Source organism: Elephantulus edwardii, unplaced genomic scaffold (assembly GCF_000299155.1).
Source record: "Elephantulus edwardii isolate Elephantulus edwardi_28Jun2011 unplaced genomic scaffold, EleEdw1.0 scaffold00267, whole genome shotgun sequence".
Classification (NCBI taxonomy): domain Eukaryota; kingdom Metazoa; phylum Chordata; class Mammalia; order Macroscelidea; family Macroscelididae; genus Elephantulus; species Elephantulus edwardii.
Window position 1 is genome coordinate 3,294,479 of NW_006400017.1, and position 15,198 is coordinate 3,309,676.

Sequence of the window (15,198 nt, forward strand, 5' to 3'; positions counted from 1 at the left end):
TAACAGCAGACTTTCCCATGGCAATGCGCCTTTTAATTTCCTGGCTGCTGGTGCCAAGACTGTTGACTATGGAGCCAAGCAAACTAAAGCTGTGTATTAATAAATAAAATTTTAAAACCTCTGAACATATTGTTTTCTGTCCTCATCCTTAAAAATATGGACTAAAACAGAATAAAATATAAATTAATAAACTGATAAACATCATTTTCATTAATTGCACACACACAAAAATACACATACGTAGAAACAAAGACAGACTTTAAAAAAGTTAGCTATTTTCCGCCCACTGAAAATAAAAATGAACTTTGTAGAATTTGTATGAACTTAAGACTTATCCAAAATAGTTGTTCAGGAAAGAAGAAATATTACGATGACAAAATGTGAATGGAAATATCACTAAAAGTCTATATCCCCCAAAAAAGAGTTCACTTTATTTTCTAGTCCTAAAAAGTTATTTAATAATTTATTTTGCTTTATCTTCCATTTTAAAAAGAACATCTTTTAGCTTAAAATAGATTTATAGTCAGGGGAGCTCTGGTGGCCTAGTGGCAAGAAGCTGCACTGCAATCCCAGAGATATGAGGTTCTAATCCACCAGGTGCTCTGCCGGAGAAGGAGGGGCAATCTCCTCCTGTACCAGTCAGATCTGATTTGACGGTACACAAACACACATACACAAAATAATAAAATAAAAAATAAAAAAAAGAGTTATCCTGTCCTTCACTGATTCTCTACTTTGTCAATTTATAAAAAAAAAATATATAGATTTACAGTCAAGGCTAATTTGGGATGCATACAGAGGTGGGCTCAAGTGTGTCAGGGATAATAAAGACAGTGTAGGATAGGACAGAGTTCAGATCTGTTGTTCATGGAGTCACCATGAGTCATATGACTCAAAGACATCAAACAACAATAGCAATGAAAAGAAAAAAGGAGAAAAGAGACCAAGGAATTTAACACAGATTGACTACTTATTAATACAAACGCAGTAGCCTCATGACTGGAAATGCTAAGTATCCTTGTAAGCAAAACTTTCAAAGATCATTTTTAAAATGATAGAAGATCATTAAAAAAAAATATGAGAATAATCAAGAGGAGTCCAAGGAGACAAGATAACTAAATGCAATATAGTATTCTGGATGAGATTCTGTAAAGGAAAAAAGGGCATTAGCTAAAAAATAAAAAAAATCTTATCATAAAGAACAGATTTCAGTTGATATTAACAAATCAAAATTGTTCCACTAATTGTTGTTGTGTACTGACAAGTCAGAATCGATTCACAGCTCACCCTCCAATGGGTTTTCAGAAGCAATAATTATGGGAGGAGACTGCCCAACATCCCCTCATGAAAGCTGGACGATTCTTGCCTTTGGGATGGCAGCACAGTCTTTGTCATTATCCATCAGAGCTCCATGTTGTTGTTATTATGTGCCATCGAGTCGCTTATCACTCACTACTACCCTATACACAACAGCTCTGCACCCTGGTCTATCCTGAGCCAGTCTGACTCCGACACACCTACTCCCATTACTCCAGTTACTGTGTCAATTCATCTCCTCTAGGGTTTTACTCTGTCCTTCCACATTCCTGAGCTCTAAAGAAAATGTTAATTATAGAAAAAATTAGATGTTGAGTATATAGAAAGATTTCTTTGACTATCTTTGCAATTTTCTTATAAATAAAAAACTGCTCTGAAAAATAGTTTCTTTTAAAAATATAATTTAAAAATGAGAAAAAGTCAGATCATGAAAACTGATATATTAGAAGAATATAAAAAGAACTAACCTCATGCACTTGTGGCAAGATTGTCAGTGATGGCATCAAATAAAAATACATCTAAAACAACTCAGAAAAAAGTGAAAATTGCTCAGAATATGTACAGTAGCTAATAAAGTGACTGTAGTGATTAAGTTTTTTTCTAAAATGACAGAATGGAAAACAAGACTTCTAGGTATTTATTTTCTTTTTAGGGTGCTGGATTCTTAGATGGTTTTCACAGTAATAAAAAAAAAAGATAATAAAATGTATATGAAGATGAATAACTTTCTAAGTGCTTCACAGTGACCTATATATGAACCAAGGATTAAGATTCATGCAAATGAAAAGAAAAATAGCTACTTTATTTTAAATATGTACATAAACTAATAAAATAAAAGCTTATGTAAGGAACTGACTGCAAAATTTTTAAGATTTATTTATGCAACAAATAGCTCATCTTATAATTAGCTGACTTACATTTGAGCACCATTGGTTTCCCAGCCATAACATGAAATGCATCCATCACACAAGAAAAAACACATACTTAGAAAATAAGAAAACCAACACATGTTCTGAAGTTTTTGTTTAGACACAGTCACCAACCAGTAATATATATTTAGTAAATATTTATTGAGCACCTAGTCATTTAAAATACACAAATCAACAAGTTTCTTGTCCTCAGGGAGTTCACAGTCTAGCAAGTAAACAGCAAACAATAAAAAGAATTAAGTGTATATTTTAAGAACATATGTACTATCAGAAAAGACAAAATGGAGCAGGGTAAGGGAGATCAGTGTGTGGATGGGAGGCAAGGACATTGCAATGCTACATGGGGTTCTCAGGATAAGGCTCACGAGGTTGTAGTATCTGATCAAATAGTTGAAGAAGCTTAGAGAATAAGTCATAGTTCTATCTGGGGAAGAACATAAAATTATCTGGTATTATATTTAAATCTATGTCCAAGCAGTTAACGGAAAACATGTATGCAGAGATTCTATTACCACCATATTCTTAAAGCACTTTGCCGTTTAGATTCAAATATTCCTAGGGATGAATACATTTCTCATACCTTTTTCATTTCATTTTCTAAATTTTCCTCCTCTTGACCTTCAGACAGCCTTCTCCTTAAGTCAGCTATTTCTCTTTCTGCAGATTCTCGATACTGTGTCCACTGTGCTCGCTCCTGCTCCAGCCTAAGGTGGAACTGATGCTCATAGTCTCGAACTGTTTCTATAAAACATCACCAGATATTTAATATTTAAGCATTAAGGAAAAAATGTGCTGATATTCTTTTAAAAGAAGTTACATAGAACTTATTTCTACTTTAATAAAAGCTTTTAATTCACTTAAGTACTAAAATTGATAGTTCTAGTGTGAAGAAATCATTCTAAGTGCTTTGAAGAATCACCTCTAATTTTCAAGGAACTCTGATGGTGTAGTTTATAGCAAGTTGCACTGCAAACCAAGAGGCGGTCTATCACTAGCAATTCAGATCCACAATCCACCACTCAGGAAAAAGACAGGCTGCCTCTCCTCTTTGCCATTTTGATTACATCCTAGGAAATCTGATAGAGAGTTGCTATGGGTCAACTTGACAGCAAAGAAAATGAATGAGTGAATATACTTCAAAATACTCATGTGCCAACAAATTATTTTGCAGGTAAGAACATCTCAACACAAAACTCACTGCTGTCAAGTCAGAACTTAACTGATGGCTGACCCTGCAACAAGTTTTCAGAAACTGTAAGTTACAAGGGAGGAGAATGTTTGCTTTCCTCCCAAGAAGCAACTGGTGGTCTCAAACCACTGGCCTTTGGGATGGCAGTGTAATTCCTTATCCACAAGGTCACCAAAACTACCAAAGAAGAACATAACAAAGGTTAAATAATTTGGCTAAAGTTTCACAACTAGAAAACAGACCTAGAATTCAAATATATGGCAAACTCCACATTTATGTTCTTAAAACACCACACTACTACTCCAAAGACAAATATAACACCTCAAATCAATTACTTGTGGGGAGAAAAAGGAGGTATTTCTGGAATACTTAACTCTAGCTCAAGATTCTAAATTAAGACAAATTCTAGGAAGTCTTCAGAAACTATCTTTAATATAATTTAAAACATTATATGGCATATCTACTACTTTTTCCTTATTAACAAATTCTAATTTTTCTGGAGAAGTCAATGTTACAGATAATCACACATTTATGGCCAATAAAGCATAAGGAGATACATACTAGAAAGTGAGAAGAATTTTGCTTTGCTGAATGGAGGAGCAGTCATAAAGCAAGCAAAGATGAAGCTGAAAAACCACATGCTAAGGTTAAAGGAACCAAAGGACTGGCCTGGAACACTGGTGGCATCATGAAACCACAATACCAGCCCCCCCTATCACCTACTACTGGATTTTATTTTCTATGACAAAAATAAACTATTTGGTAAATCACTATAGTCTGGTTTTTTAAATGAGCTCTAAAGTAATCTCTAGATAAGAGACAAAAACTCAGAGGAATTTCATTTGAATTGGCTTTACTTGTCTTCTAAAGAGAGCAGTAAGGCAGAAAGTATACTCAAATATGAAGGAAAGGTGGGGGGAGGACATCACTTGTCGTATTGGAACACTCTGGTGGTATACTACATAAAAAGGTGCAGTGCTAACCCAAAGGCAGCTGGAAACCATCAGTGGCTCTTCAGGGTAAAATATGAGCAATCTCTTCCCATGCAATTTACAGTCTCAGGATCAGCTATGAGTCGGTTCCAACTTAATAGTAATGAGTTTGATTTCCTATTTATAGTACGAACAAAACTAAATCCAGGAACCCAAACACACAGGAGAAAATTTACCTTTATAGTTATCTCAGAAATGTGAGAAGTAATTAAACACAAGTATCAACATGAGATAAAGACTAAACCACAGGGAGCCTCTGACTTAAGACAAGGTTCCATCAACCCTGTTACCATAAATCAGTTAACTAAGGTCAGATATCTACCTACCTACCCCATCTTGTTGCTGTTACTGTCTTATAGTTGACCTTTTAGTGGGTTTTCAGAAGCAGTAAATCACACCAGAGGATACTGCCCATCTTATTCCTGCAGAGCAGCTGGGGGATTTAAACTGTGTGCCTTCAGATTAGAAGTGCAACTCCTTACTGCTAGGTCTCCAGAGTTCCCTTTCCCCCTTTAGTTTTCACTAACTTTTAATCTCTGTCTTTACAATTCCAATATTTGTCTTTGGAGTTGGAAATAATACCTACCAACTAAGAGGTGTGATGACATTAGCAAATTACAGGCTGCAAAACTGTGGTTGTCGTTATGTGCCTTTGAGTCATCTGTGACTCATTGCGACCCTATGTACAACACCCCTACACACTGCTATATCCTTACTCACTTTCAACCTTACTGTCTCTGACACACCTAACCCAGTTACCCTAGTCACTGAATCAGTCCATATAATCGAGGGTCTTCCTCACCTGCGATGATCCTCTACCCTTCCAAGCATGACATCCCTCTCTAAGGACAGGTCTCGCTTTGCAACGTGTCCAAAGTATGTCAGATGAAGCCTCAGAATCCTTGCCTCCAAGGAGCAGACTGGTCTCACCCTCCCCAGGACAAACCTGTTTGTTCTCCTAGCAGTCCATGGTATATTAAATACTCTTCGCCAGCACCACAGTTCAGAGGCATCAATTCTCCTATCATCCCCAGTGCACATAGTACAAATAGCACATAACAATATTGTATGAACTTCCTAAGCAACCCTAGTGGCATTCTGAATTACATGTTGGATGAAAGGTTCAAATCCTACAGCTACTTAGAAGGAAGATGGACAAACTCTTTAATAAAGAATTACTGTCTCAAAAGAAAAAAAAAGAATGACTATCTCAAAAACCCAATGGTACATTGTCATGAGCCAGAATCAACTCAACAGCAGTGCTCTGGGTTTGATTTGGTTATATACTGTTGATATAGATATACATATATATTTGTTATATATTGTTGTTATATGTCTAATACTAAAAAGAAAAATGTAAGAATAAATATGTCATTGTTAGGTACCACTAGTATGACCCACAGTAAACTTATGGAAACAGATCTGAACCAAGTCCTATCCTGTCCCATCCATAATCTCTAACATACTTGAAGCCATTGCTGCAGTCACTGGGTCAATCCATCTGGTTGAGGGTTTCCTTCACCTTTCCAAGGATGATGTCTCTCTCCCTATCTCGGTTCTGACTCTTAAGTGTCATAACAAAAACACTTTAAGAGAGGAAATCCAAAAAGCCTGTTCTAGTCTGTATGGCATTCCATCACACAGATGATCATTACTTTATAAAAACGAATCTAGAAGGGCAACAACTGGCTTAGTGTCATGTGTATAAGCAATAACATCATCCGGATCATGTCTGCTCACATGTAGCTCACTTTCTGTGTTCACTGCAATTCTCCATTTGCACTGTCACTGGCTTCCCTTTTATGTTATGAAGATGATAATCTATCTGGAATATAACAGTATGTAAAGCCACAAATCAGAATGGCTGAAAATCTTCTAAAAATGTTCAAATGATTTTAATGAGTGAAATATTTCTAAAAATTGAAAAATTAGAATCAGCTTTAAAAAATCATACAATGCACAATAAATCTGAAAAAAGACCTTTTAGACTTTACCTTTCATTACAGCCTGAAGTGAAGCAACTTCTTCCCTCCATTGTCTTTTCACTTCATCTATAGCTTCTTGCTTGGTATTCTCAGAGACTGTGGCAATGGCCTTAATATTCTCCATCTCTGCTTGAGCTTCCCATAGCTGTGTCCGAAGTTGACCCAAATCATCTTGTGCAGCCTGTAACACTGCATTTTGCCTTTTCAGATCCTCTGGGTGGGAAAAAGAGCAAAAACTATTAAGGGTTCATTGTTGTTATGCTGTGATGTTATGAGTTTATTGATGAAAATTACTTTCCTACCCACCAGCTTTGATTTTTACCACATGACTAGGTGCTAACCTGAAATAGGGTATTTGTAAACTAAAAATCATGAGACTCATCACTTTTTTCCCATCCAATGACGTTTAAATTGAGCAGGTGAAGTAACAAAGGTGGGAATCTCACTAAGAAGCAGTGGATTATGTAGTGTACATCCTTCAGAACAGCAGACACAACAGAGAACCAGAGATTATGTGACAGAGCTGCCTTGAGATTGTGGCCCACAGAGGCAGAGCCAGGTGCCTTTATCAAAGCTTGCTGTAGGATTGAGGAGAGATGCTGTAAGTAGCAGGACTAAGGGAACTCTATAACGATGACCTAAGCCATGAGCTGAATGTCATAGGGCCTGTGACCAAACCTGAATTGTCCTGACTGAAGAACTGTAATCTGTTAACTTCTCAAGTAAACTCCCTAACCATGATTATGGTCCTGTGAGATCTGTATGGGTCACTGCAACACATTTCAGCCCCAGTAATAGAGTGGTAGACCAACGTGCATCTAATATATGCCATGGTCTTTTACTTTCTATTCATCTAAAAGTTGGACAATGAATAAGCATTAACAAAAGAACCACCAATGTTTTTGAACGTAATACTGGAAAAGAGCACTGAATATCCCATGAACTGCTAAAAGTACAAACAAGTCTATCTTGGAGGAAGTACAACCAGTGTGTTTTTTAGAGGCAAGGATGGTAAAACTTCATCACACATACTTTGGACATGTTATCGGAAGAGATAGTTTTTGGATACAGACATCATGCTGGGAAACGTGAAGAGTCAGGCAAAGAGAAGAAGATCTTAAACAAGACAGATTGACACAGTGACTGCAACCATAGACTTGAATATGGTATAGAACATGAGGTTGCTACAAAATAGGGCAAGATTCAGATCTGTTGTTTACAGGGTCACTATGAGTGGTAGTCAACTCAATGGCACCAATTAACAAGAACAGCAGAGCAGTACAAGTGGTGGGAGCATAGAGGTCAAGTCTGACCTTGTAGGAACTGGCTCTGTATTATGAATGCTGTTGATGGGGACTGTTCCTCTTCGTAATTAGAAGTCAAACGTGGGCTATCCCATTCCACTTATGTTTTTTTAATATATGCAGACAGTGTAGTGAAAAATTGGGTTTTCAATGTAAAAATGTTAACTTAGAAAAATACATCAATTTAACAGATTCTAGAGTTATGGCATGCTGGGTACCCCAAGTCTATTAATTTTTAATTAACAATATAAGGGTTATCTAGTCATTAAAACAATTAAGTGATCAATTACTATTTGGAAAAAGGGTGGGGGGAAGGCCTCTTCATAGTTCTATTCCTACTAATTTGAAAAAAGTGAGACTTGAAGCACTTGTTTCAGAAGATCAAAGAATACAGCCTTCAATATGGATTATACCTCAATGTCAAAAAACAAAATAGGTAATATCATGATAGATAGAGAAAAGACTGAAGTTGTCAATATTTTCATTTTACTTGGGTCCACAATCAATATAGCAATCAGGCCAACAATCAGGAGATTGGAAGACATACTGGAGAAGTCTGTAGTCAGGAACCTCTCCAAATTATTATGGAGCAATGATGTAAGTTTGAGGGCTAAGGTGTGCCTAATTCAGGCCATGGTCTTTTCAGTTACATGCTATGCAACTGAGAGCTGAACAATGAATACTGAACAAAGATAGAGAAGAATTAATACCACTGAGTTGTGATGCTGGAGAAGAATACTGAATATCCCAGGTACTGTCAAAAGAACAAATATGTCTTGGAGAAGGTGCAGCCAGAGTGCTCCTTGAAGGCAAAGATGATAAAGCTTCATTTCACACACTTCAGGCATGTTGCTATAGGTTATTTCTTAGAACACTATGCTTGGGAAAATGGAGGGATAGCAAAAGAGGGGAAGACCCTCAACCAGGCAGACTAATACAGTTACTGCTGCAACGGGCTCAAGGGTGTCAGAAATTGTGAGGATGGCACAGGATAAGACAGGGTTCAGATCTGATGTTCACAGGGTAGCTATGGGTCATACTCAACTCCATAGCACCTAACAACAAATCACTAAAGGAAGTTGAGACACAGAGACGTGTACAAGAAATACAGTCCATACAAGCTGACACACTATATATTCAAATCCTGCACTATCAGCAATGGTAAACATTCATTTACAAAAAGGTATAGAGGCATACAAGCAAAATGAACAGATATACAAATGTGGAAAGGGACTGTACCAATGACCAGATAGGTTAGATAGATGATATTTCTGCATTCATGTTAGTATATGTTATAAACAGATCCATGTATACAGGAGAGCCAGAGTGGGGGGAGTGGAGGAGAAGGCAAGTTATGAAAACTTCTTAATTATAACTAAACACCCTGTAGGGATACTTTGCTGGCCTTGGGGTATTGCAATAATACTCTCAGGAAACATAAAAGTCAATAGGTCCAAAATACTGCATGCATGGTGCCACTGTTGTAGAATGGATCTGACATCAGGGTTGGGGTATGACAAAAAAACTGGATAAATTATGTATATTGTATTGAAACAGATAAAGAACAAATTAGAGGCGATATATGATTGAGTATTATAGCACAGGAATCCAGAATTAAGGTTGCATAGAGAAGTGTACTTGGGGTGGGGGGTGGGGGGAAGGGATGTGGGAATTGTATACTAATGAAGGAATATTGTTTTTTCTTTTTCTCTTTGGAGGGGGGAGCGAGCTGGTGGGGAGGGGTGGGCAGGGAGAAAAGTGCGGCAATGAATGAATAGAAATCCAAAACCTCTGTAAATGTCTATTAAAATTAATAATAAAAAAACTGGGGGAAAAAAGTCAATAGGTCCAACACATTTTTTAATGTGGATCCAAGCAAGACAAAATCATTAGCAGTTGCAGTCCTTGCTCCATCTATCATAAAATTGACCACTGCTCCAGGGTAAATACAGAAGTTTACTTGATATTAAATTGCAATCTATAAAAAAAAAAACTGCAATCTATACACCTAAGAAAAGTTGGAAGATCTTCAACCTTGCTAGAAGAGAGGAGACCTTTAGTTCCTTGGCTTTAGTATTTGCTCTTCACCATTATAAACCCATTCCCCTTTACTTCATAGATAAGACTGACGCTGCCTTGGATTTTAAAAATGTGTCTACTGTTGCATTTTATATATATGGACAAAGAAAAAAAATGCCCAATTAAAAAGAATTTCTCTTTGTAATAACATGTTTAAAATTTCAGACAGACTTATTGGAATTTACAAAACATACAATATAACAGTAAGTATTCCTGTAAACCCAAAAGAAATTGCTTCTAAAGGACTTTGCTAAAACTTGTTAATCACTGAAAATTCTTCAGAGTCTATCTGCAGTTTGTATATTGTATTTTCTTTCTGTAAATGATTACTGTATAAAATACTTATTACTAAAAATAATAAATGCAATCTATATTGAAGGCTGTAGTCTTTGATCTTCTGCAAGTGCTTGGTACTAGCAGTAAAGAAATAGAAAGATGTAATGCATTGGAAAACTCTACTGTCAAGTACCTCTCCAAGGTGCTAATTAGTGGTAATGTCAGCTTAACCACAAAGGTGCACATGATTCAAGCCATAGTCTTTTCAATTAATTCCTATGCATCTGAAAGTGGAACAACGAATATGGTGTGGAGAAGAGTACTGCCAAAAGAACAAAGAAGTATGTCTTGGAGAAAGTAAAAACAGAGTCCTCCTAAGTAGCAAGGAAGAGTTCAGTCCATGGAAAAAAGATATCATGCTTGGAAAAGTGGAGTGTCAGCAAAAGAGAGGAAGATTCTCAACAAGATGATTGACACGAAGACTGTGGCTCAAGAATAAACAGAGATGATGACACACAGGGTAGGGCAAAATTCTAACCATTTGTTCACAGGATTGCTATGAGTCACAGCCAACTTGACAGCAACTAAAAAGAACAAGCGTTTTGTTGAGCATTTCTGGATCTATAAAGCTAAACAATACTGGTATATGGCTTTCTTTCTTGGGATGTCTTTGTTGGTTGTATCAGGGTAATTCTTGCATCATAGAACTGATACTGGCAATGCTTCCTCTGTATTTTTAGGAAGAGTACGTGAAGGACTAGTGTTAATTCTTTATGATGTCATGCTTATGCTTAGGTGGGTGGAGGGACAGTGCAGAAGAGGAAGACACTCTATGAAGTGAATTGACTCAGTGACTGGGATAAGGAGGGATAGGTGTCAGAGACAGTGAGACTGGCACAGGATAGAGAAGGGTATAGGGCTGCTGTACATGGGGTTGCTATGAGTCACAGTGACTCGATGGCACATAACAACAACAACAACAACAATGTTCACTAGCAAAGCCAGAGAGTTTTAGTATAAGTTTAAGTAGTTTTTAAAATTAAGATTTCTCTTTTTCTAGATCTTCATTACCACTGGCTCCTGTTCATATAGTATTTCCTGAAATTTTTCAGTGTCAATCAATTCTTTCAGGTACTTTGACTCTGTAGTCCATCTTCTTTTGATGCTTTCTGGGTTATTCAATATATTCCCCATCATATCTTTCAATATTGCTACATGAGGCTTAAATCTGTTTTTCAGCTTGAGAAATGCAGAGTGAGTTAGTCCCCTTTTATTCTCCAATTCCAGCTCTGCACATTCAATTATAATACTATATCCTCCCAAACTGCCTTTTGAAATCATTTGTTCAGCTCTTTCATTTCAACATGTTTTCATAAGAGAACAAACAGACAAGTCTTGAAGAGGGTACAGCTTGAGTGCTCTTTGGAGGCAAGAATAATGAGGTTTCACTTCACATACTCTGGACATGTCGCTAAGAGATGCTATTCCTTGGAGGACATGATGCTGGAAAGGGTGGAGGGTCGTTGAAGTGGAGGACAATCTTCAACCAGGTGGATTGATACTGCCACTGCTGCAACCGGATCGTGTTTGTTAGGAAGTGTGAGGATGGTGCAGGATAGAATAGAGTTCAGCTCTTTTGTTCATAGGGTCGCTATGAGTCATAACTCAACTTGATGGCACCTAACAATTACAGGTCTATTCAGATTTTCTATTTCTTCTTAAGTCAGTTTTGATAGTTGATATCTTTTTAGGAATTTGCCCCAATTTATTGACATATAATTATTCATAGTATTGTCTCAATTTCTTTTACTGCTAGAAATCAACAGTATTTTGCCTGTTTTCATTCTTTGGTCATCAAGTCAATTTGTCAAATTTGTTGATCTTTCTTGAGAGCTTGTTTGGAGGTTCTAGCAGGGGAGCGCAGCTACTTGTATACCCTTGACCGAAGGACAGTCTTCCTTCTATTGGGTATGGCCGTCCTCTTCAAGCGAGCACGCAGCTTCGCGAGGGATGCACGTGGATCCGTGAGGGAGGAAGGGGACACCCGCCTAGCCAGCCAGATCAGCCGAATCAACCCTGGCGATCAGTGGGGTGACAGATGTCGCAGCCAGATCGCCCTCACGTCTTGATCTTTCTTAAAGAGTCAACTTTGCTTTACTGGTTTTTTAAATATCCTTATTCATTTCTGCTTTAATTTTATTATTTTATTTAAATATTAACCTAAAGTGGAAGGAGGACTGGCGTCCACTTCCATAATAGCTTGCCTCCGGAAACCCTATGAACCTGGAGAGGATGAAAGGCACCCAAGCGTCAAGGACTCTCCTTCACAGGGTCGCTATGAGTCACCTGCGACTCAATGGCACTTAACAACAACATTAACATAAAAGCTTCTATTTTAGGTTTATAGACAGTTTTAACTTAAAACCTTCTATTTTAGGTTTTGTTGACTCTTCTATTTTTCAGTATCTTAAAGTAGAATGCTAGAATCCCACTACTGGGAATATTCCCTAAAGAAAGGAGAACAGCCACCCAAGCAGATATATGCACACCTACGATTATTATGGCTCTTTTCACAATAGCAAAGAGCTGAAAACAACCCGAGTGCCCATCAACAAACAAATGGATAGAGAAGGTGTGGTATATTCACTCAATGGAATATTATGCAGCACTGAAAAACCAAAGCATTCATTAAATATTACACAAAATGGGTGACCATGGAGGACATTATGCTGAAATATCTCAGTCACAAAAAGACAAATACTGCATAATGCCATTGTTATAAAACGGGACTGACATGGGGGCCTGGGGGAAATTAAGAAAAGAGGGGATAAATAATGTACACGGCACTGAAATAGCCAAGGGAGAGAACTTGGAATAAAAGGAATATATAATTAGGTATTATTGGCATGACTAGAGTCCAGAATAAGAGCTACGTAATAAAGTGGTGGTAGTGCTGGGGCTGTATAACAATGAAATAACTTTTTTTTTCCCCCCAAAGAAAAAAGCTAACTGAGGGAGGGGAGGCATGGAAGAAAATGTGCAACAATGAATGAATGGAAATCCAAGTTCTTTATATACTTTTATTAAAATCTCAAGAAAAATAGAACGCTAGATTGATTTCAGGTCTGTCTTTTTTTAATGTATGCATTTATAGCTGGAAATTTCTCAATGCATTGTCTTCATTTAATCCCATAAATGTTTATATGCTTTCACTTTTATTCATCTCAAAGCATTTTATGATTTTCTTTATAATTTGTTTGACCTGCTTGTTATTTAGAAGTATACTTTCTACATATCTGTGAATTACTCAAATTTCTACTTGCTCCTGATCTAAAACTTTACTTCAATGTGGTCAAAGAACATACCTCATATTATTTCAATCCTTTAAAAATGTACTATGGTTTGTCTTATGGCTTACAATATAATTTATTTTGGAGTATGTTCCATGAGACTTCAGAAACAATACACACTGCATTTAAGGGGACATGTGCCATACTAGTTTATTGGGTAATTCAACCCTTCTACTTCCTTGCTTGATATTCTGCCCACTTGTTTTACCCATTATTGAAAGTGAAATCCTTAAGATCTCCACTACCATTCCTGAATTATTTCTCCTATCTTTAAGTATTTTATTGAGATTTGGGGAGGAAATTTACATAGCAAATTAGGTTCTCACTTAAAAATTTCTATGCCTATTCAGTGACACTGGTTACTTTACACAATATGTCAGCATTCTCATTATTTCCATTCTGGTTGTTCTGTTTTCATTAACCAAGATTCCCTGTCCTCTCTTACCTTCTCATCTACAATCTAAAGTAAATTCTGACCATTAGGTCTCATCTAGACGACTGTGCAGAAGAGCAAAGTACTAATGACTCATGAACTACCCTGTCTTTTGGCTGAAAGGTGACCACTAGAAGTGGTTTGAGCACCAAGTTTAAAAAAAGATGCCAGGGTAATAGTCTTAGGGATGCCTTAAGACACTATTGATCCAGAAGTCTTGAGATTATAGTGAGGTTTTTATCGTTGTTTAGCAATTTATGTCTTATTCTGAACTACTGTCCCATTCTATAGAGGCACATCTATTGTGTCCCTGGTCTGAATAACTGGTAGCAGCAGTTCTTTGAGTCTCTGATCTTTTCTCATTTGCTGCAGACACACAGAAGTCAGTATTTGTACACAACTTCTTTTACAATGATTAGCAGAAGACTAGTTTCTACAAGGCAGAGTTTAAAAATGTTCTAAATGTCCAAATTTCTCTAATTACTGTACCACTCCATTTTCTGACATCAGTTATTTCTCTTCCCTTCAGCCCTCTCTTTTGTGTTTTGGGATTTGCCAGAAGTCTCACAAAAACTGCAAAGCCATCAGGGGAAAATGGCTTATACAGTTGTAAATGATGCAGACCGATACATATGGTTGCAAAGATGAATAAACAATGAGCACAGGTCAGGGGCCTGCAGCTGCCAGATGCTGACACACCTGGATCAGGTTAGATGTAGAGGACTGAACTTCTCAAGAGCATTCTTCTATAAATCACACTCCACACATGGCAAATTGAGTCACACCTTCCAGTAGCATGAGGCTTCAAGATGTATCTTACCCTAATCCTACAAAAAGCTCCCTTTAGATTGAGGCTTTAAGCTTAGGCAAAGAGTCTAGAATCATAAAATGGAAGGTCAGGCTGGAAAGGCCGTATTACTTAATTCATTGTATGAGAAAAGTTGCATTTCATCATTTAAGATCCCAGATACAATTCACCAAACTAGGATGTACAATATTATCTATGTGAGCTGTTAGGCCAACTAATCAAGCAGTGCCGCAAAACTATAGTTCTAAGCCCTCAAACACAGTTTATCTATTCGTCTGCTGATGGGCAGTTATATTAATTTCTATCTTTATGTTAAAGTGAATAATGTCGCAATAAACACTGATGTTCCTCTGTTTCTGTCAGGAGTTTTAGCTCTGTAGGGAATATTCCTGGGAGTGAGATTATGGAACAACTTACTTGTATTTCTAGCTTTACAAAGTAGCATCACAGGGTTTTCTTTTTTTTTTAAAATATTTTAATTTATTTATTTTTCATTTCAATGAACATCAACAGAGATTTTGGAATTCCATTCATTC

The 15,198-nt window shown here is 37.0% G+C and overlaps 1 protein-coding gene across 1 annotated transcript in view; it reads right to left on the reverse strand.

The window, feature by feature from the left end:
- Positions 1-15,198, reverse strand: part of RABEP1 (rabaptin, RAB GTPase binding effector protein 1) — an 81,085-nt gene that overhangs the window by 52,042 nt on the left and 13,845 nt on the right. Inside the window, exons 3-4 of the mRNA XM_006899807.1 lie at positions 6,422-6,625; positions 2,827-2,987 (exon numbers count right to left, since the gene is read on the reverse strand). Coding sequence (XP_006899869.1) covers positions 2,827-2,987; positions 6,422-6,625 — 365 coding nt within the window. The remainder of the gene's footprint in view (positions 1-2,826; positions 2,988-6,421; positions 6,626-15,198) is intronic.